The sequence below is a fragment of the Euleptes europaea genome, chromosome 10 (genome assembly GCF_029931775.1).
Source record: "Euleptes europaea isolate rEulEur1 chromosome 10, rEulEur1.hap1, whole genome shotgun sequence".
Taxonomy (NCBI): domain Eukaryota; kingdom Metazoa; phylum Chordata; class Lepidosauria; order Squamata; family Sphaerodactylidae; genus Euleptes; species Euleptes europaea.
Window position 1 is genome coordinate 51669760 of NC_079321.1, and position 23591 is coordinate 51693350.

Genomic DNA, 23591 nt, shown 5'->3' on the forward strand with positions numbered 1-23591 from the left:
CAAGTGCTGAAGAAAACAATTCGAGCCAATGGTGCTTCTATCCACGCGGCGTGACTTTCACTGCTGACCCCCACCAGTAGTCTGAAATGGCTCCTGAATTTCTGCTCCTGGGAGAGACGGGACCCCACTGAGCGGGATTTTGGAGGACATTTTGGGCTGCAGCAGGAGAGGGGAGCCATGAAAGTCATGCTCAACAAGTGGAAGCCCTGCCACCTGTGGAAACATGTTGTTGAGTCCAACACAGTATAAAGATCTGAAATACCCATGCTAGAGGTATCGCCAAAGGAGATATTTTAATTCAAATTCTTAACTTTTTTCTCTGGAATTAGCAACCACTTGGAAGACCCTAGAACAGTGATGGTGAACCTTTTAGAGATTGAGTGCCCAGACTGCAACCCAAAACCCACTTATTTATTGCAAAGTGCCAACACGGCAATTTAACCTGAATACTGAGATTTTCTCCCAGCTCGGCAAGGGGGGGGGCGCCATGGGGAGTCCAGGGAAGGGGGGCGGCTTTGAAGTGGGTGACGGGGAGTCCAGGGAAGGGGGGGCTTTGAATGGCTCCATGCTCCCTTCAAAGCCCCCGTCACCCCCGTGCGTGCCCACAGAGAAGGCTCGACGTGCCGGACTCGGCACGCGTGCCATAGGTTCGCCAACACGGCCCTAGAATGAACTCAAGTTATTTATATGGGGGGGGGGGGAGACTTCCTGACTTCTGTTTGCACAAGGATTCCCTTGTATCCCAGTCACAGCAAGTTTGCTGGAAAAACCCAAGTCACCTTTATTTTTTGAAACTGCTGTTCCATAGCTCGGAGACTTTTCTTAGCATCATCATCTTTATCCTCAAGTTCTGCTTCTAACTTTTTAACTCTTCTTTCAAGAAAATCAACGGTGTTGGTTTTTGATGAAGCATCACCACCTCCATCAGAACTGGCTGTGGCAGCAGCGTAGATCAAAGCTGGCAAAGAATTCGGATGCCTCCTTTTTATAATCCCTTCCATTTCCTTAACCTGTTGAAAAGTAGAGATATCTTACTGAATTGTTTTGAAACAGAAGAATTTGAAAGTAATCAAGACCAAACCTTTCAAAAAGAGCGTTTAAGTGGAAGAGAAAGCTCTGGTTTTGATAAAGGCAAACAGGATCAACTCTGCTGACTCAGTCTAGAGCAAAAGCTTCACACTTGAGTCTCTCTGCATTACACTCAACATACAGCTGAGATCTGAAGAGCGACATAAGGCATGCTGAAGGGCTTGGGCATACCCAGTTGGGTTTTTGACTTTTTCCTCCTCAACAGCAAAGACATCCATGGGACACGTCACAAATTACTTTGGAAAGTCCCTTCAGTTTCAAATGCAGTTTGAACGTATGCTGTTGTTTGAGAAACTTGAGCCTAATGGGCATATTTTATACATTTGATTAATAAAATAGCACTTTATTTTAGAAGAAGAGTTGTTTTTTATATACTGACTTTCTCTACCACTTAAGGAAGAATCAAACTAGCTTACAATCACCTTCCCTTCCCCTCCCCACAACAGACACCCTGTGAGGTAGGTGGGGCTGAGAGAGTTCGGAGCGAACTGTGACTAGCCCAAGGTCACCCAGCTGGCTTCATGTGGAGGAGTGGGGAATCAAATCCAGTTCTCCAGATTAGAGCCTACCGCTCTTAACCACTGCTCTTAATTAAATACATCAAATTTCTGGCAGAGATATTGTTAACAGACCATTCCTCAAGTTTCCATTATAGCCCAGCACCTAAGTGCTTTTCATCTTTCTGGACACAATGCTTTAATGAAAAGAAGCTATTGCCTCCCCCCGAAAGAGAATCTTCAGTATGCTAATGATCTGACCCCCCCCACCTCCGCATTCTCATTGAACCATCCACTTGTGTTTAACTTGCAGCATAATTGCCTTGAAGAACCACAACAGCATTGTTGTTCCTGTGACATTTACTGGACTTCACTGCAAATCTGAAAACATCAAGGAAGAAAAAAGGGACTTGTTACATGCCTGTCGCTCAAGGTCTTGAATTCGTTTGGCATCTCCTGTCCTGTCCTTCAGTCGTTTCCTTTGTTGTGCTGACTGACTTCCAGCTTCGCTTCTGAGCTTTTCAACCTACGCGATACATGTAAACATATACTGAAAAGCAGGTGTATGTAATACGTGCATTTTGTTATTAGCACAACACAGGAACACTTGCAAGCCTTTTTACAATGAAAAGGCATTTCTGTACATGAACAGGAGGAAGAAAATATAAAACTTGGAAACCACAGCATTTAAGTAAAGATGCCTATTATGCTATTAGATTAACTGGTTATTTAAACAGCAGGAGAAAATCCATTCCAACGCAGAAATTAGAGTGTATTTTTCCAATGTAGGAGTGCCATTTGCTGTGTTCAGAATGTCAAAATCACACACCTAGAGTGGAAAGGGTTCAAATGAATTAAGGCATGGACGTGATCATGCAAAGAACACAGCTTGATCCACCATGAAACGACAGAGATGCAGCCCTCGTAGAAAAGGGTCAAACGACTTAAGAGCCTAGGCCTGAACCAATCCTGTTTTGGCTACCATTTGACAGGGAGAACTAAAACCCTAAAATATGAACTGAACAGCTGAGTGTCAGGACTGAAGTCCAGAGCAGGACTTGAACTAGAGACTGGAGGGCTGTCAGGTGGGGATTCAGTCCATGAGCCTCCACTCTTAAATCACACCAACCAAGGGAATCATCTTTATTGATAACACTGAGGTAACATAACCTGATTCTTATAAAACCTTCTGGATCAGGCTTACTTGTCAATTTGAGGAATCAAGGGTTTATGAAGTGAACTGGTTGCAGTTTTAATTGTCTATACCAGATATACTTTGGTTTTGCCATAGAGATGCAAAGGTAGAGTGCACACACCCTCTGCCTCTATGGCAAAACACAGATAACGTAATCCAGAAAGTTGAGGATGTGTTCTCTAGAACAAGAAACTAATACGTCTGCTTTTGCTGCCTACAGACAGCCTTTGTCCTATTCCTTCCTTGGCCTTAGACTTCTGCTCTTAACTGCAATGGATCAAAGTTTAAAACTGTAGTCACCTCTTGTTTCAGTTTATCAATTTCTGTTTTTGCTCCTCTTAGACAAGCTGCGTCTTTGTCCAGCAGCTCCTGATTTTCTGCATACCACTGAAGCCTTTTATGTAAACGTCCAATTTCCTCTTTGTAGGATTCTTCCATATTCTTCATCTCATATGATTTTGCATCTAGGAGGTAAAATATCAAGTCTATATGATAAAGCTCAGGCATGCTGTGGACATGGTATAATTTTTCCTCTTCAGCTACTTTTAAAAATTGGGACAAGTTAATTTTCCAGATCTTAAGGCTTTATACCCAGCATTCATTATGACAGAGTTTAAAAATCAACTATCAAATACAAAAATAAGAAAAAAATCAGCAGCAAAATTCTTTGGTTTTCTTCCCAAGCTACTGGGGAGGAAATCTTCATTTTAGAATACATTAATTAGACCTGTCTGTTGTGGTGGGGTGTGAGTCGTTGATCTTTTGGTATTCTTCTTCCTTCCAATAAGACATATCACACAGGAAGGTCTAATTGTTGCAATATAAAGAACTAGGGGCCCCAGAGTCAATGTTTTGGTTAATAATTCCACCTACCAAAGACACATCTCTCCTTGCATTCTGTTGGCAGACACTCTTGTTTTGCTTCTCCAGTGTCACCTCTGGTTCAGTTCATATGTTTATGGAAGTTCTCATGAAATGGTGGGCACCTTTCCTATTTACTAAGCTCCTCAAAAAATGCATTGCTCCCCCTACAATGACCAGTTGTGGTGAATCTCATCTGCACAAATGACACCACTACCAGCCTTCTGAAATCACAAAAGAAGGCACTGAAGAGAAGGCACCCATTGCCCCATTCCTGACAGGAAACCAAAGGACAAAGGACCTCTACTGATCTTTTTCCCAATTCTGCTGCTCATCTCTGACATATGGGCCATTTATGGCAAGATTTCGGTGCCGCAAGCACAATAAAATGCAATATGATGGAATCACGGTATTTTGTATTTCACTAAAGAAATTGTAGCATAAGGAGAGTGCAATCTTATTATCAAACCAAATAATAGCCTCTGATTATCAAATCAATCTTATTATCAAACCAAATAAAAGTAAGGCTTTACCTGAAGTAGAAGCAATTTGGGCTCTTGCCAAATCTCGCTCTTTCTTCACTTGTTCCAAATCTACTTCAAGGGCTTGTTTGTCTTGCTTCAGCCTCTTTCTTTCTTCAAGCAAACTGGTCTCTACTGCCTTCAGTCCCCACCCCAGAGAACAAAGAGGTGCAAAAACACAAGACATGAGGATACGACTTGTTCTGAGCAACTCGACATCGCATATGCCTGAATACAATGACAAGCTTCTGTGCTGTATTAGGGTTTGCAACACACAACTGCATGGTGAAATGCATTCATTCATATTTAAAATATTTATATCCAACCTTTTTGATTTAGCCCAAGTTCACTTCCAAACATGGACATCAGACCAAGGACACACAACGTAGCACAACATTACAATCCAGAACTAAAATTCCTCCAAAGCAGCCACCAATAAATTAATTCCCCATCAGAAAGAGTCAGTACATTTAAAATCTAAGCCCTTCAGAAAAAGGAACTTTGAAAAGAAAGGTCTTGCAATCCCCACGGAGGACCATTAATGTTGGTGCATTCTCTAGTAAATTGTTCCACAGAACAGGGCAGCAAAGAAAAATCCCAAGGATGAACTGAGGCAGAATGGGCAGCACTAAGGGTGGGGGAGAGGAAATGAGAGGAAACACTTTAATTGGGACAAGGAATGATACACAAAAGGACACTCCTTCAGATACGTAGGCCCCAGGTCGTGAAAGGTTTTAAAGCTCAAAACTAACATCCTTACCTAAAATTGTTGTAATAAGCACAGAGCGGCAATGCCCCTAAAGAAGGCAGCACATCTTGTGCTAGCTGCAGTTTCCAAGTTGCCTTTCAGGGACAGCTCCACATAGTGAGCATTGCAATAATCTAGTCCAGAGGTTACAGAAGTATGGATTAATGTGGCCAGATCAGCAGAGTCTAGAAGGAAGAGAACCTTCACCACATCCAGAACTACATGTCTGCACATATCCCTGAAGAGAGCCAATATAGAGTTTGGGTACAGGAAACCCAGATTCAAAGAACCGTGAAGTTCACTGTACTGCCTTGGGCAAGTCACTATAGGTCTCCTTATCTCATAGTGGTGAGGACAAAATGAAGTCTTCATGCCCAGGTTCACTGGATAAAAAATAGGATACATATGTGTGACAAACCAATGCACATTGGCACTAGGAGTGCTGGCCAGCTATTAGGGGTAGAAACCAGAAGGAAGGGGGCACCTAGATCCTAACCCTTTGCCTGACAAATAACTACGCCTCGAAGGGGAGAGAGGATTCAATCTGAAGTCCCTTACAGGGGCTGTTTGGAAGTGAGTGGACAAGTTTTTTCTTGGTGGATTGATGACTGGGGCTGTAAAGAATACCTGCTCTCTGTCCCTACCTTATCTGTGAGAGCAACAAGCACAGATGAACTCGCTCAAGGGAGGAGCACGGTGGTTGTACTGCACTCCCGTTCTGTTACTTACGATATTGGATGTATTTCACATGGGCATTGCTATTCCTGCATCAGAAATCTATGGGGCTTTATCATTCTGAACTTTCTTTGGACTGCCCTCAACAAGCAGAGTCCAAAGCTCTGCATGTACATGGGCCTCACAACCCACACTGAATGTGCCTTGAGGGGATTTCTCCTTGGGTATACTGAAGCTCAGATATGTTGGACTGAGGATTGCCAACAGGCCTAGAGAAAAATGTCCTGTCCCTTTAACAGAGGTTTTAATTGTGTGGAAATAGACAGCTGAAGCGTCTCACAGAATTATCATCATTGCCTGATAAATCACATCCGATTAATAGTCTATTCAAGAGACAGGACATTTTCCCCCGGGCAGTTGGCAACCCCAGTTGGATCAAAGAAGTATCTTCTAATGTACTGAACCTAGGATGGTTTTCAATGAAGAAAGGGGGAGGGACTCTCTTTTTGCCCCCGAAGGGCTTTCATTCAACAAAGACATAACACAAGTAGCCGCCAAATCTAAATATTAGAAGTCAAAATATTAGCAGCAATTAAAATATTTATTTGGTTAACATTTCAATAAACTAGCAAAGCCACTTGCCTTAGCTGCTCGAAGTTCTGAAATCAAATCTGTGAAGCTCTGATTGCCAGCTGGTTCAGAGTTCTGCACTCCGCGAGATAAAAGATTATTTCTATCCACTTGCTCTCTAATTCAATTTCAAGAGAAACAGATAATTAATTATTTTGTATAGCTCCATGGTTTAATCTGCTTCAATGCAGTGAATGATCAAAAACGTAACATATGAAATTCCTTCCAACCACGGGGTTAAACAGGGGTGTATATTGGCCCCTTATGTGTTCAATTTATGCATGAATGATTTGGTGCCCACTTTGAGGAGGGTAGATGGCCACTTTCCTAAACTTGGTTCCCATCACATCCCATTATTGCTATGTGCTGATGATGCTGTGGTATTATCCTGTGCTCAATTGGGTCTTAAACACTTCCTGTCTGCTTTTGTGGCTTATTGTGAGTACAATTTACTGTCCATTAATTTTGAAAAAATCCAAAATCATGGTCTTTTCAAAGATCTGGAGATGTTTCGTTTGGGGAGTCAAGGGCAATGTTGTTGAACAAATTAGACAGTTTAGGTATTAGGGTATAAATTTTCAATAGAATAATCGACAACTCAACGGAAACACACACTTAATTTGGCCAACTGCAGCGTGTCTACAGTGGCATGCTTCTTTTATGTTCAGGATGGCCAATATGTACTGCAGCCATTCGTGAATTTAATGCTAAGCCCGTAGCTCAACTGTTATATGGAATTCCCATTTGGGTTAGTGCATTCAAACAGCTTGTTGAGAGGATCTAAGCTTCCTTCTTGCGTCGCATTTTGGGTGTTTCAAATTATGTAGGCTATGCAGCCATGTGTTTAGAGACTGGCTTGAGTCTCTCAGAAACAACAGCCTGGCTTCTGACCTTGACATTTTGGCTATGCTGCCACTTGATATCTGAATAACCTAGTTTTGTGCATGTTATGTTGTCTGAATCTTTTTCAAGCAATTGGTCACATCTAATTTTATGGAAAATAAAGTCAATTGGCATTTCACTTGAATTGCTTTTCAAGATGGAGAAACAAGAAGCTTTTAGAGTGTTGCGCCAGAGATTGTTGGATATCGAGAGAAACTCTGTACTCATTCTGGCATGGTCCCCACTTGTGGAAGGTATAGTGCCTGATTATGGGGTTCTAGCTGCTTATTTCTTGCACCTCAAATCCCTGCAAATCTGCAGAGCTTTTACACTTGCAAAGTTCAACGTTTTGCCTTCTGCAGTCCTTTATGGCAGAATCTTGAGAACTCATCAGGAAAGACTCTGCCAGTGCAGGGCTGGAGCTCATGAATTTTTATCTCACGTTTTGCTTCATTGTAATTTTTACACTAAGTTTAATTAGCCCTCTTTTACTCAAATTTAAAGGCCCTAGCTGTTATGAAGCTCCAGGAATTGATTGTCAATAACTTTGGATAATTTCCTCTTTCCACCTTCTTTAAATTTTATGATTGTTCCTTTGTGTTCTCTTGATGTTGTGTGATCTGCTTATGCAATTTGTAGCAAATGCCTAATAAAGGTTTTTGATTTGATTTTGCTTCTATGCAGTGGCTATACTCTAAACACTATCCCTATAACTGAACTGGAATAACTGTTTGGCTATTCATGCTCTTCGCTGCACCTAAGTCTAGTGAAAAATTCTTTGTGAAGGACATGTAATGGCTCCAGAATGGCTTTGCTTATGTGGTGTCCTTTCCTTTTATTATTAAGCTTGCATGGCCAAAGGTCTTGAGCATAAAACCAGTACATCACAGGAGATCAAACAGACAAACCAATATAACATGATCCACAAAAGGGTTTCTGAATCATTTTCACTGAGGTGACTTGTATGGCCTCCATTTTTAAGGGAAAACTTCATTTTGAATATAGTGAAATCAAAAAGGTGCTTGATACTCATTTTCTCACCCACTCTCAAAGACTCCATAAAATGTTCCACAACACTACTTCAAATATATTAATAATGTAAGCCTGTTACTTATCTTTTGTAAAAAACATCCTCAAGATTCAGATCCTTGAAGTTAATGGAGCAGTGTCCCTTATATGCATTCTGATGTCAATGTTTATTTAATAATTGTAGCTACAATCTTAACTCCATCAACATATTTTTAGCCACTCAACTAAGCTCAGTTTTGGCTGGGTCACATATAGGTGACAGAATAATAATATTTATTTATCTGCTTTATAGACCATCCTTTCCTGGCTGAGGCCAGGCTCAGAGAGCCTAACACTCTAAAACAATTTAAAACATTTTATGTAATTACACAGAATTTAACAATAAAACCCCGGGTCCTAAACATATTGCTAATACACTAATGTAGATCTGTAGCAACAAACTACAACCTAATAACAAACAGTGTAACATACAATATCGCAAACATTATGACAAACTACATACAGGTGGAGAAAACACGGGTAGGGAGAGGCCAGCTAAATGGAATACTGATGGAATACTGTCGCTGTCCTCAACCATACGCCTGGTGGAACAGCTCAGTTTTACAGGCCCTGCAGAACTGCATTAAATCCCGCAGGGCCCAAATCTTGCTGGACATAGCGTTCCACCAGGCCGGGCCCAGAGCTGAAAAGGCCCTGGTCCTGTTTGAGGAAAGCTGGGTGGTTTTGGGGCCAGGGATCACCAGTAGATGTTCTCCAGCAGAGCAAAGCGCTCTTTGGGGTGTATACCAGGAGAGGCTGTCCCACAGGTATGATGGTCACAGACCATTTAGGGCTTTAAAAGTTAATAAAAAACCTTAAACCCAATCCAATGCTTAATCTGGAGCCAGTGCAGCTGGTGAAGCACTGGTTGGATATGCGCTCTCCAAGTGTTCCCTGTGAGGACCCGAGCCGCTGCGTTGTGGACCAGTTGAAGTTTCCAGAGCAGTCTTAAGGGAAGCCCTGAGTAGAGTGAATTACAGTAATCTAGTATGAAGGTGAATGTTGCATGTGTACAAGTTATATCATACCATCTCCATTAGCAAATTAAATCCTATTGATTTCTTTGGAGAATTATGTACAAGCAATGGGACTTTTAACTCTGGTTAGATAATTTCCAAGTCTGATCAGAGACTGTCTCACAAAAAAGCTTTCTATTTACTTCTGACCTACTCAAGATCATGATGAATTTTGATCAGATATTTAAATAACTCACCTTAAGGTTGCCAGTTCAGTCATCAAACACTGATTTTCTTTAAACATGTTTTCCTCATTTTTCTTGTTATTTATCTGCAACTCTTTCACTTGCTGGTATAATCTTTCATTTTCCTCAATTAAAAAACATCAATGATTTTAGTTAACCACCACATACTTGTAAGCAAAGTTGTATAGTATTTACAAATGAACACATTCACCTACATCACATTAACTTAGATTTAGTAGATACTTACTAAATCAAATTCCAACCACAAGGCTGTAAATTTTTCAGAAGCAAAAGTTCAGTTTTATTTTGTTTTATTACACCGTCATTTTATTTTACTATACTGTCATGCAGAAAGCTTTATAAGAGTACATTGTCAAAGCTATGCTACAAAATAAAGCGAGTGCAGATTTCATATGTTTGCATAGCACCATCTCATTTGCCAGGGTCGCCAACTTAAAAATAAATAAACAGAGCGACTTCTGAGTAAAGAAACAGGCGAGTTATTCCCCCTCCCCATTGGAGTTTTGATCAGCCCTAGAAATAGACATGGACTAGGAACAGCACCAGCAACAAAGCTATCAAACTCAGCAGCACAGAAGAAAAAATCTTATCTGAAGGAGAAAAACTGCCTAATTGTAAATATTTCTGGGTCCAAGAATAAGTTGCCTAGGAAAGTAAGCTTTAACTGCTCCCCTTCCCACCCACAGTGCTAACGGAGCAGAACGTACAGAAAATGAGTTCACCAATTACAAAAAAAAGTTCTAATGACACTTTATCTATGGGAGTTCCTGCTAAAAGAAGACTTTCACGTACATAGACAACAGTCTAGTCGCACAGACAACCGTTTTATTGTATTATTAACCAGAATACACTTGGAATACTGTGTACAGTTCTGGTCACCACACCTAAAAAAGAATATTACAGAGCTTGAGAAGGTGCAGAAAAGAGCAACCAAAATGATTAGGGGACTAGAGCAACTGTCCTATGGGGAGTGGTTAAGACACTTAGGGCTGTTTAGCTTGGAAAGAAGGCGGCTGAGGAGAGACATAATAGAGGTCTATAAAATTATGCATGGTTTGGAGAGAGTGGACAGGGAGAGGTTTTTCTCCCTCTCCCATAATACTGGAACATGGGGTCATCTGCTAAAGCTGGAGGGTGAGATATTCAAAACAGATAAAAGGAAGTATTTTTTCACACAACGCATAGTTAAATTGTGGAACTCCCTGCCCCAGGATGTGGTGATGGCTGCCAGCTTGGAGGGCTTTAAGAGGGGAGTGGACATATTCATGGAGGAGAGGGGTATTCATGGCTGTTAGTTAGAATGGATACTAGTCATGCTGCATACCTATTCTCTCTAGTATCAGAGGAGCATGCCTATTATTTTGGGTGCGGTGGAACACAGGCAGGATGGTGCTGCTGCACTTGTCTTGTTAGTGGCTTCCTAGAGGCACCTGGTTGGCCACTGTGTGAACAGACTGCTGGACTTGATGGGCGTTGGTCTGATCCAGCAGGGCCTTTCTTATGTTCATATGTGGTTAAAAAAAACACTGCAGAGATTACCCAATGTAGAAGGGAAAAGGAGCTTACAGAAAACATCTTTTTCTCTAAATGATCAAGCAGCCAATCACTTTTCACTGAACCAAGGCTCAAGTTTCTACTGATATCAAAAAATCCTTGTGGGGGAAGATTAATTGCTGTTCTTAGAGCATCAGCCACAACATAGTAATGGTGATTTTATATATATAAAAAATCAAATCACAAGAACAACTTTTCCTCCCCTCCTTTAGTTTGGGCAGTCCTGTCCATAATACAACTGGTAGCAATTTCTTATTTTTTGTGATAACAGAGCCTGAGGATTTGGGGTAATAAATGTGTACTAAGAACATACACTTTTGTTTTTGTATAATAGTGTTTCAAATACCCTCATTACACAAGTCTTCATAAAAAGGAAGCACACACATTAGGATAAATCCAAATACAAATAAATAAAATTGGATAAAACCATCTCAAATCAGCCATTAAGGAAAGCTACACACCATTCACGATGCCTGATTGATAACTGTAAGAACCTTGAAACTGATTCTATTATTTTTGGGTTTTGTGAGGTCCTAAGATAGGATGTCCTGATATCATCAGAGAACCATTCCCTTTTTGCAAACAGCGGGTCAATGAATTGGGATTGGCTACAAGCACAAAAGCAACAATTAAAAAGGACATGCACAAGGGATTCAATTTTGCCATTCCTGCAATGGCAAACTCTGTCCGCAAATGGGATTTTATTAAATCTTCCATATAACAAGGCAGAGGGTAGTGCATTTAGCCTGGCAAGCATATATGCACTACGCTTTTGCGGTGCAGTTAGACATGTAAAGTATAGTGCTATATGTTGACTATTTGGCCAAGGCTCCCAACTCAAGGGCAAACATCAACTGCTTGCATGGTTTCTAAGTTCCTGCATTTCTATGTCTGAAAGGCTATGTCTGATCACATCAAATGCTGACTTTTCTGTGAGGCAATACAGGGAATCTAAAGAAATCCCTATTGATCTAATTTTTTTCTCAATATGTCTTATCCATATGCATGATTGAGATTCAGTTAGCATATGAAAAATAAAACTATTTAGTTCATCCTTGAAGTGCCACTGAAGACAAAATATAATTGTTACCAGCCAAGCTCTAGTGTCCATAAGTCTTTGACTTGTTTTTAGACACAAGAAGAGTTGGTTTTTGTATGCCGACTTTCTCTACCACTTAAGAGAGACTCAAACTGGCTTACAATCACCTTCCGTTCCCCTCCCCACAACAGACACCCTGTGAGGTGGGTGGGGCTGAAAGAGCTCTAACAGAGCTGTAACTTGCACAAGGTCACCCAGCTGGCTTTGTGAGTAGGAGTGGGGAAACAAATCCAGTTCACCAGATTAGTCTCCACCACTCATGTGGAGGAGTGAGGAATCAAACCCAGTTCTCCAGATCAGACTCCACCGCTCCAAACCACCCCTCTTAACCACTACACCACGCTGGATGCATAAGGAATACTTTTTGGTGTTCCAAGAATTTTAATTAAGAATTTAGATTGTATTCTTTCAACATCCTGATTTAAGGCATGAATCCATATTGGTATTCTATAGAGAAGATGAAGTTTCAAAAGGTTGCTGTGTAGGAAAGCAAGGCAGAAGAGGGGCAGGGGGGAGAAGGGAGGTACAGTGCGGGGGTGTGGTGTGTGTGCAGAAACCAGTGAAGAAGTGCTAATGGCCATTCCAACACCAGTAGCGGGGCTGGGACCAGAGAGGACCTTTCTGCCCAAACTGTTTTGTCAGTTCAATAGTTCATAGTACTGAACCATTAGACACTGATTTTTAGGCTTTACAGGTGATTGTCTAACTATATCATATGCATTTGAAAATCTTGCCTAGAGTACTCAAAACATTTAAATGTCTCTACCTGTTGATAACCTTGAAGAAGAATCTCTTGATTTTGAATTTCTTTTTGGATTTCTTTCAACATTTCTCCACCATCAGGAATTCTTTCCAAAATGTCTGTCCATTTCACTCCTTTGTTCAGGTCCTCTCTATTATTTAGCTAAGAAAATGTGAATGCGAACATGTAAAGTGCACCTTAGATATACCACTGCTTACTAGATAAATTGCTAAGTAGATAAAAGCCTTAACCAAATGTTTATCTTCATGTAATGAAGATGTTCTCTGTTATATTTAGGAACCCCATCTGTATACTTCTCTTCAGTCAAGGAACACAGGATGGAATACAGGCTTACCCCAAATTTTCCCACATGCACTGCTTCCATGAAGACAACTGGCAGTTTAGTTACAACAGAAGTTTTATCTCTGGCTAATATTATATTCTTTTACACACAGTAATTAGCTGAAAAAAACAGTGGCTCTACCGGCTGAGTAACTTCTAAATGGCAACTTATGAGTAGTGTTGGTGAGACAAAAAAAAATGCATTTTTTATCACAACTGTCATTTTTACTGGACAGTATCACAAAGCGATTCTCTTTGTTACTGAATAAGGAAAATATATAATTAGGAATATTACCTGTGTTTGAAGAACATACTTCTCTTGGTTTAGCTGACAACAATGTCTTTCATGTTGCATTTCCATTTCCTTTATTTTTGCCTCCATTTCCTTCTCCTTTTGCAAAGATGTGACTTTTAGATGATGAATTAAATCCTGGGCTGCAGCCAATTTTTCCTCTACTTCCTGAACTCTTCTGAATAAATAAAGCTCCCTTCCACTATTTCGGGAAGGAGAATAAGAAGAAGCCTGGTAAAATAAATACATACTATTAGAACATAAAAATCAGAGATCAAGATTAGGTTACCATTTTTCTTTTTAATTCAACAGTACACAGGGGAGACACTGGGCTGCACCCACATACTAATGAATGAGGAGAGAAAACCACACCCAATTCTCCTCAGAGCGCCCAAATCTAGAAGGCTCTTTTTCTGTGAAGGTTCCCCAACTCCTGGTAGTGTTTTAGGGATCACAGGAGACTGCTGGAGAAAGAGGAAGGCAGGGAAAAATCTGCTGACCACAGAATGTATATTTAATATTTTTAAAATGATTTTATAGAAAACTTTATCATATGATATCTGCATGCCTTTATATCTTGATTTTACTGTAAATTTCACTGAACAATTTCCCTTTTAATGCCAATAAAGGCTTTCGTATTCATATTTAATATTTTAAAACGCTTAACTGTTATGCAAATTATTTTATTCAGTCTTTTTAATGTAAAGAGAAACTACTGGACATTAACAAGATTCCGTTTTTGTCAGAAGAGATTCAAGATTAATCAGTTGCAAAGAGGAGGTGCCGAAAGCATAATAGGAAAAAAGCGCAAACAGAGCAGCTCTGTGACTGGTCTGGCAGCACAATGCCAAAGCGGCATGGACTTCATCCGAACACAGAGGGATAGTCCAAGTCAACTGCTGTGGGCTGTCTACAGGAAAGGAGGGATGTGGAGGGATGAAGTGCAATAAAGTGTCTCTATTGTTCTCTATGGATCCCACATTAATGATTTTGAATAAGCAGGCGCTCTGGCAGTCAATGCGCCAGGAGTGGGTTTTTCCCCCTGTCAAGTTGCAGCCGACTTATGGCGGCCCTGTAGGGTTTTCAAGGCAAGAGACTTTCAGATGTGGTTTGCCATTGGCCTGCCTCTGTGTAGTGGTCCTGGTATCCCATGGTGGTCTCCCATCCTAATACTGACCAGGGTGGACCTTGCTTAGCTTCTGAGATTTCATGAAATCTGGCTAGCCTGTTAAGGTCCAGGTCAGAGCACACCGAAAATACAGGGCATAAATAATTTAAATACATATTACTGCACAATAATTAAAAAGGGCACAAAACTGACTAGCTTCGAGTGGCTGCTCCTCTATTAGACAGAAGAGGATAGTAAATGCTGTAACCGAAAGATGACCTCCTATTCATACACTTGTTATGTAATGTTGTCAGATGGGGTAGATGTATCACAAGGTTCAGTGTAAATCCACCCACACATTACACCACATTATGTCAGCATTCTTCTCCCTCATCTCTGTGGGTAGATTGGAATGATGGAAGGGAGGGGAATCAATAACTCCAGGAGTTTTTAATAATTCTGCAAATGCTAGCCCAGCATGCACGTCACTACACTGTGGTCCCCTTCCCACATGTCTGAAGAAATGCTAATATTGGCTCAGCAGCTTACATGGCAGCTCTGCAGAGAACAGTCCTTTTCTTTATCTTGTTGTTGAGGACCACTTGCACAGGAGTGCCCAGTTGTAGGAAGGTGATTTCTCTTTGCAGGAACTGGTTTGTTTGTTTGTATTATCTTAGTTCCAGAAAGTGTTTCTTTGTCTGACGGGGGGGAAAAATTAACGCATGCTGTAATTTTAAAAGCATTTGCCCAAAGCACCATGGAGATGGAGGCCATCTCATTCAATCCAGCGAGTTAATTCAAGGCACACAAAAATAAGCGAACCTTGATGTTTCCTGCCTTCCCCCTTTAAATGTTAACCGGATTCAGGGTAACAGAGTACTTCTGCCACAAATCTCCATTTCCCTGCAATTTGGCTCTACGACCCATTACCACTTCGATATTTAACATTCTTACTTAGAGGACAAGATCCACCTTCGACAAAAGATGTTATGTAAAAACATGCCTGTGAAACTGATGCAGCTGCATCTCTGCTGGAGGCGCTGTGGAAACCGGACTCACTGGGCTTGAAATACAGGCATTGACAGAATGTAATGCCCATCTTTGACAGGAAGATGAGCACTATGGCCCCGAGTTTTCCACCACCTGGGATTCCACAACAAAACAGAGGAAAAAACCCTAATATTTTCTTTGTCATCCCCCCCAACTTGTGCCCATTGCTGTTGCACAACTGGTGGCAGCCAGTCAAGCTGTCAATTGATGGGTGAGTAGATCGCTCTCTGTTTTACTTTATTTACTTCATTTATACCCTGCTTTTCATTCCAAAAGGGATCCAAAGAGGATTATACCTTTCTCCTTTCCTCCATTTCATGCTCACAACAACTCTGTGAGGTAAGCTGGGCTGACAAGAGCGTGACATGCCCAAAGAGAGGCTTTTCACCCTCTCACACATTGGCCAACCACCTGGTCACCTGCTGCCACTGCCTCGCCTGCTAGAAGAGAACAGCAGCAGCCACTAAGTAAATGAGGGGTGGGAGCAGTTGGGTCTAAATGGAGAGCCAAGATATTACACAAAACTGCAAAACATTGGAAATATGACCCCCCCCCCCCCAGGTAAGTTCTCTACTTCCATTGTAGTTTGCTGGGCCCTTTCCAATCAAATTTTTTAAATAGAAAGTTGCATTAAAACACATCAGTGAATTACCTTTTGGCCTTGCATAACATTTGGCTTTCAAAGCTGGCTTTTTGGTGTCTTCATTTAACACCTTCTTTTCATTAACTGTGGGAAGGTGCTTTGATGGAGAACTGGATCTGCCATAGCCAGAACTCCTAACAAAGTTATAGGCTCCACTCAGAGATTTCTTTTTCTGCATAGTGCTTGTGGTTTTCATATTTTTGTGCATTTCTGGTTTATTCATCACGGATTCCAGATTCTCTTTATTTAGAGGATGTACCTGTGGAGTGAGTTTGAATAAAACACAGTTTTCTGTTTGTATCAAACAAAAAAATTAAATAACAAGATGGGCTATTATTTATTAGAGATCCCTCTAAACTCCTATTATTGCTTGATGGGCAAGGACTAGAAAGGTAAAGACTATAAAGTAGTTTGCACATTACACATTATACTGACTTAGGAAAAATGGTTTGGCTTCAGATTTGCCCTGCACAAATAGATGGGTGTTTCTTTTTATGCAACACAATAATTTCCACCAGTTTCTGCTGTAGGTGATGCCTCCCTCCACTACATTCAGTGCCTTTTCCCAAGGGTCCACTGAACCTCAGGAGAAGTTTTTGGAGGCTGTAAGGAACTCCAGAAAGAAGGATAAGGAGCAAAAATAATGTCCCATGAACGGATTCATTAGGTTCAAGCCATTAATTCCCACTTGTGGTCATCACTCTAACACAGGGGTGGGGAACATCAGGGCCGGGGGCCATTTAAGGCCTGAGAAATCATTTGGTCTGGCCCTTTGTGGGTCCTGGCAGATCTCTAGCTCAGAAGGATCGAAGACTGGTGATCCGCCCCCTCCCGCGGACAGGAATAGCCTCTATTCAAGGCGGATGTGAGTTTGTTTTGCTGAGAAAAGGAACCTCCCCCCCCCTTGCAGAAGAGTGGTCAGCCATGGAGCTGCTAGGACCGCCCAAGAAACCTTATTAACCCTTTCCCACCCGGGCTGTGGAGAAATGTATTCCCTCTGTACTACGAAAGGGCTGGGGGCAGAAGTGGCAACAATGGAGGGGTTAAAGGGGGCAGGGCCAGAATGTGCGGGGGGGGGGGAGTTCTTAGCCAGTGTGTCCTCATTTCATCCCTGCAGGCGGAGGTAACAGGAGGCGGCTGTAGAATCCGGCCCCGACCAAGCAGAGCAGGAGCAACTCCAGTGCGTGGCTGGACTGCTACACCAGGCTGGGGCAACAGACCATCCTGTGCCACCAGTTGGATGCCTGCCTGCTTGTCCGTGCCCCGGGGGGGGGTCATCTGGGGCAGCTGCCTGCTTGGGGCTTGGTTAGCTAATTTTTAAGTTGACAATTTTGTATGGCCCGCGAATTATAACATCGAATGATGTTATAAATATACAAATGGCCCTTGGCGGAAAAAAGGTTCTCCACTCCTGCTCTAACAACTAAGCTCTTATGACCAATTAATGATATACTAGAAATCTAGATAAAGGTACAACCCCAGTGGAGATTGTCTACACCTTTTCTATACCTCTTGTATCCCCTATAACCCCTGAAAATCTGATTCTAAAGGCTGGAAGACTCTCATGGACAAATGCCACGCAGCACTGCCCTAAGGAGAGGGGAGATCTCACATCCACCTTCCTCTTTTAACCAGTAGAGCGGGGGGTGGGTGGGGGGTGGCAAGAAAGATTTGAGACTGCAAGTGCCTTCTGCTTGTCTATTTTGAACATAAAGTTAAGCTTTGTGTATAATTTAATTTTTATGATTTAAACTGAAGAAAAATATGTCTAGAAACAGTTTACCTGGTTAATTTTGGTATCTTGATGCACAACTGAAGAGTTTTGTAGAACGTTTTGTCCCAAGGGATCATGTTCAGTCTTTTCAGGTTGATGGTCTTTACTAGCCTTGTGATGAAAACTACTTTCTGTTTCACATGTCTGAACAGAAACATCCTCTCGTATATTACGTTGCCCCAATGGATAGCTAACATATTGCTTTTCCGGAGAAGAATCGTTCTGATGCTCTTTCAAAGGTAAATGGGACATCAGTTCATCCACACTCTGTGCAACTTGCACAGAACTGGGTGAGAAAAAGGCAAGATACTTTATAACATCAGTGATATCAATTTTGAAAAAACAACAACCCTACAGGAGGTTTTTTGCAGGAGGGGCCAAGGCCAACTACTCATCATGTGCTACGCATGACCCCAGAGTCAATTCCTGGCATCCCTTTAGAGGACCTAAGGTAGCAGATGCTGGGAAAACCTTTCTCTGCCTAGTACTTTCGAGAATGGTTGCCAGTCAAAATAGAAAACATTGAGCTAGGGGACAAAATATAGCCAACTACTATTGGTAGCACTAGCTAAAGTTGCCCCCATGTTGCCCTTCTGTCTGCATTTCTTTTTGGCCACCAGAAAGATGATACCAGGAGGTGCAAAAAAGCCACAGTGTTACAGTGAGGAGGATGTTAGGAGAAACAGTTCCCTCCTTCTTCCACAACTGCTGTCCCCCATGTGGCTTTTGATGCAAAGGAGTCCTGCAACTCCAGCATCACCTTTCCAGGGCCCAAAAGGGCTGCTAAAACCAGGGAAATGTGGCGAAAATCTGCATACATTGTGCTGGCAGTTGGCTGGCTATATCTTGTTATAAGGCGGTTTCATATGTGTATCGCCTGATTACGGAATATGACCTTGAAGGGGAAGGATGATAGAGACAGCAATTTGTGCTTCAGCAGCTAAAGTAGCTCCTGCTACTCAGCAAGTGGGATTGAGTCAGCCACCTGTACCCCATTTGCTCCAAAAGCTCTTTACTGTATGTATTGTTGTTGCCGCCTTCTGAGTCAATGCCACATTTGGGGCTGCCGCTGAGTCAGTTTCATGCATTTTGGTTAGGGCTGGGCCCACTTGCTGCTACGAAGAGATGCCCCCTCATGATGAAAACAGCACCCAGCATTAGCAGGTGCTGACTAGGAGCAGTAACATGTAGGAAGGGACTGCTGGATTCAATTTTTTAACAGAAGCTTCCAGATTAAGGTCCACAGCTAATAAACAGATGCTGGCAATGGAAGACTAGTTGCAGGATTATATTTTAAGAACAGAACAGATCTAACCAATTTGCAAAATGATACCACGATAATTTCCAAATTTTCGGGCCGTGTGTTTGTGCAACGAAATCAGCCGAACAAAAATAAACGAAGCAAAGAGATTCACTGGCTAAAATATGCCTGCTATAACACACATGTCCCAAAATAAATACCTTGAAGGCTCTAGGTGATAGCCCCTGGCAAAAGATGAATCTGCTCTGAAAGGTTTCATCAGTTCTTCTATGGTAGGCAGATCTAAGTAGATAAAATGACAACATACTTGATCAATACACTGACAACATATTTCCAAATAAAGCTGACTGATTTATATTATTATTATTACTGCTACTCCCTATAACTCTAGGGTCTGGATGCTGCTATCCCAACCATGAAACAGAGTATACCTTTTGAGAACTAGCCTGTAATCACTCAAAATTATCACCAAACAAATAAATATTCACTGAAATGCACTTATTTAGGCAAAACCCAGGTCTCAGAAATGTATTTTTTGTATACATCTGCCACACTAATCAAGTATGGTGAAGCTTCAGCAGTTACCAGAATCAGTAGCAGAGGTATTCCTGGGACGTTCTTCTCCTTTGTTTTGTGAAGCGTCTTTGGTGGAGCCCTGTGCCACTTCCATTGTACCAACGTGAATCCTTTGCTCGTCTGTATCTCCTAAAGAGTGTTCAATATGGCAATAGGCCTGATGCAAAGCTTCAATATCACTATTAGTTCGCCCACCAGAAACACCTGATGGGTGCAGGGAAGAAATTAAACAAGATTCAGTGAATTCTATTCAAGGAAGAATACGTTAATAAATTAACAACATTAGGTCATTAAAACTGAAACTGCATCCTTGGCCAGTTATTAATAGCAACCAGCAAGTAACTAAGCTGAAATAAATGAAATCCTACATTCTTAATTTTCTCTTCCCTTCCAACTCAGAAGTCAAAGTCCTAAACTTAAAGCTTGTCCCCATGATTATCTTGAGAAAATGTCAAGCAATGAAAATGTGTCCCAGCCAGAGTAAAGCACTTTTCACTCCCTTTGATGATAGCAGAAGAAATGCTAAACCCTTTCTAAATAAAAGTGAAGTGCTTAATGTCAGCTGGATTGTACTTATCTGTTTACATGAGCAAAGGGTAAATCTGGAGTGAAGACAACTGAGCTGAGCATGAAAGACCACTGAGATCCCTTGAGCCACTGCTGTTTTCAGCATAGCTGAAAATAGAGGGAAACAGAGACGTGGTAAAAAGCCGGCACACCTGTTCCATTCGTTTCATCTGCTGCAACGTCTTGAGGTAGGGGATGTTCTATCCCAGCTAGATCCTGCTGTTCACTGACCTTTTGAGCCTCCACGGTTGAGTCCTGGGAATCAAGGAGGACAACTAAAAAGAAAACAAAGAAGAGTGAGAACATTGCCATTTAACAGGAGTGTATCTTCTGAATGCTAGCCTACACAAAAGCTATGCAGTCATCTACTCTAACTCTTCATGGCACTGCTTTTAAGCGTATGCAGCCAAGCAATCCCTATTCCACCTAGCATTGTTATACAGTTTAGAAGGAGATGCCCGGTGTCTGAAAACTTGATTAATGTGCAATGTTAGAATAATAAATCAGTCTTGGCCTATTGGCTGGAATGAATTTCAAAGGTGGAAAGGGAAAACTGACAAATAGTGTTTTTATGATAAACATTCACTATAGAGTATTGTAAGTATCAACAAGTATATCTCTTTGCTTTTAAGTAATGGCTTAAGTACAATAAGAGACCAGTGGCGCAGAGTGGCAAGCTGCAGTACTGCAGTCCAAGCTCTGCTCACGACCTGAGTTCGATCCCAACGGAAGTTGGTTTTAGGTAGCCGGCTCAAGGTTGACTCAGCCTTCCATCATTCCGAGGTTGGTAAAATGAATACCCAGCTTGCTGGGGGTAAAGGGAAGATGACTGGGGAAGGCACTGGCAAACCACCCCGTAAACAAAGTCTGCCTAGTAAACGTCAGGATGTGACGTTACGTCACCCCATGCGTCAGGAATGACCCGGTGCTTGCACAGAGGACCTTTACCTTTTTTAATGGCTTCCAGCCTTGCGTAGCTTTGGAGAGTTTCCCCCTAATCCTTGTTTGGAGGTTCTAGCAGGGGAGCGCAGCTATAGTATACCCTTGACCGAAGAACGGTACACGCCTTCTATCTGGGATGGTCGTCCTCTTCCACTGAGTGTGCAGCTTCGGGAGGGACGCACATGGAGCGGTGAGGGAGGTAGGGGACACCCGCCTAGCCAGCCAGATCAGCTGAATCAACCCTGGTGATCAATGGGGTGACAGATGTCGCAGCCAGATCGCCCTCACATCCAGAGTTACCCCTAAAACATGGTCTTATTTTCAACACTAAGGTTTCATTCTTATGCACCTTACATTGGGAGTGTGACTCGCTTAACTCTAGGAGACTTATTTCTGGAAAACATATCACACTCTAGGTTTTTGATAGCAAGAGGCCTGTGGGAACTGCGTAAATTAACCTGCTTGCATACAAATTGACTAGTGCTACACTACGTTCTAGTATTAAAATCTTTAACTTTAAACTAAGGACCCAACAAAATCTAAATCCCCCTATTTATATCTAAAACAGAGGCGGATTAGTCTGTTGTTTTAAAAGCATTGCTTCTCCCTCCTTCGTCTAGATGCACGCTATTGCTGTGATCGGTTTTCTCACAGCCTAGCTCATATTTGGCTCCAAAGGCCAGACTGGGAACAAAATCTGGAAAGGGGCAAGGCAGGAAAGAGGCAGGGTTAGAATCCCCTCCTTGGTAAGTTCAATTATCAAAATAAAATTAAATTTCTCTAACCCCGCTTCAAACATGAACAGGTAGATACCCCTGGTCACATCTGTTCATTATTTATTAGGATTGTTTAGGATTTTTTTACTTTCAAAAACTGAAAAGCAATTTTGGGTCCTAATGGCACAGGCTGTTTTTATGTGCCTTATATCTAGATCAGGGGTTCCCAACCTTTTTGAGCCCAAGGGCACCTTTGAAATTCTGATACAGCACGGTGGGTGCAGTCACAGAATGGCTGCTGCAGCTGACCTTCAGTCACACAACAAAGATCCTTGGGCAGGGGCAGCAGCTCCTGGTAAAGCAACATTTTAAAAAATCTGCACAGCCAATCAAATGTCCAGTGGCCAATCAGAAGCCTTTATGGGCAAAAGCTTTACCTGGTTCTGTCCACTTTCTAAAAACACTTGATAGGCTCCAGAAAAGGTGTCTCTGGGCGCCATGGTGCCCAAGGGCACCAAACTGGGGACCCCGATCTAGATATTTACACATTTTGAGTACCCCTCTCCAAATGGCCTTGTAGGCAGTGTCAACCCAAGAACTGAGATGGTCTCTGTTATAGGCATTGTGGTGGTAAAGGACAGTTGGACTACTAAATCTTTGCTGAAGTTTTAAGAGATAAAAACGTGTACTAATACCGAAATACTTATTAGTTTGATTCCAAAAGAAAGCATAAACGGCCAGGGCCCTGTGGTGGCATCATGCATGAAATAAATTAATTCACATGGGAAGCCACAAAACATCTGAACAACAAATTTTGACTGCACATTAACCCCTTCTGCAGAAATCTGTTTAATGTTTTAGCCCGTGGGTAATTTCTGATGTCTTCATACCAAGAACTGGGTCAAGCTAAATCCACCCATGTGTGTTACATTTTTTACATTTTGTACCTTTAGCCAGCATGCCAGTCTTTTCCTCCTAAAAAAAGTTAAGAGAACATGTATGAATATACATATTGAAAAATATGTATTTCAGCTGAGAAAGGAAACATTTAAACTGTATTGTTTTATAGCTTAATGCACTAAGTTGGAACTTTTCATTTGCATATGACTTGAATAGAAGTAGATCAAAAGATTTATATTATATGAAACTGGAACATATTGTGCATGTATTCATACTGATAAATCCTCAATTGGGTGCGAGCTTCATATGCTAAAATCTACAGGAGCCACTTACTAATAAAGTTTAACACATTTAAAGAGTTGTACTTGGCCAAAAATAATTACATTTGCTTCTGATGTGACAGCTTGTTCAACTTTACTGTCTTCTCTGGATTCGGAGTCTTCAAAATCCTCACTATAATCACCTGGGTGTTTGAGACAAAGCATAAAAGTTAGTCTTTGGAGGAAACAAGTAGGAATATAATATACTGTCCTTCCTCTACAGCCAGAAGACCCATGGAGCCTTGCCCTAGAGCAAGTCAACCAGGCATGATGAGCTTGGCTTCAGGTGACAAAACTGAAGTCCTCCCTTTAGGCAG

General features: G+C 41.7%; 1 protein-coding gene across 1 annotated transcript in view; it reads right to left on the minus strand.

Moving 5' to 3' along the window:
• Positions 1–23591, minus strand: part of CEP162 (centrosomal protein 162) — a 48145-nt gene that overhangs the window by 8620 nt on the left and 15934 nt on the right. Inside the window, exons 8-23 of the mRNA XM_056856328.1 lie at positions 23338–23417; positions 23002–23029; positions 20549–20671; positions 19839–20033; positions 19454–19535; positions 18002–18278; positions 16228–16477; positions 15075–15223; positions 13421–13648; positions 12808–12945; positions 9380–9492; positions 6225–6334; positions 4176–4298; positions 3082–3245; positions 2008–2112; positions 780–1010 (exon numbers count right to left, since the gene is read on the minus strand). Of these exons, the coding sequence (XP_056712306.1) occupies positions 780–1010; positions 2008–2112; positions 3082–3245; positions 4176–4298; positions 6225–6334; positions 9380–9492; positions 12808–12945; positions 13421–13648; positions 15075–15223; positions 16228–16477; positions 18002–18278; positions 19454–19535; positions 19839–20033; positions 20549–20671; positions 23002–23029; positions 23338–23417 (2396 nt within the window). The remainder of the gene's footprint in view (positions 1–779; positions 1011–2007; positions 2113–3081; positions 3246–4175; positions 4299–6224; positions 6335–9379; positions 9493–12807; positions 12946–13420; positions 13649–15074; positions 15224–16227; positions 16478–18001; positions 18279–19453; positions 19536–19838; positions 20034–20548; positions 20672–23001; positions 23030–23337; positions 23418–23591) is intronic.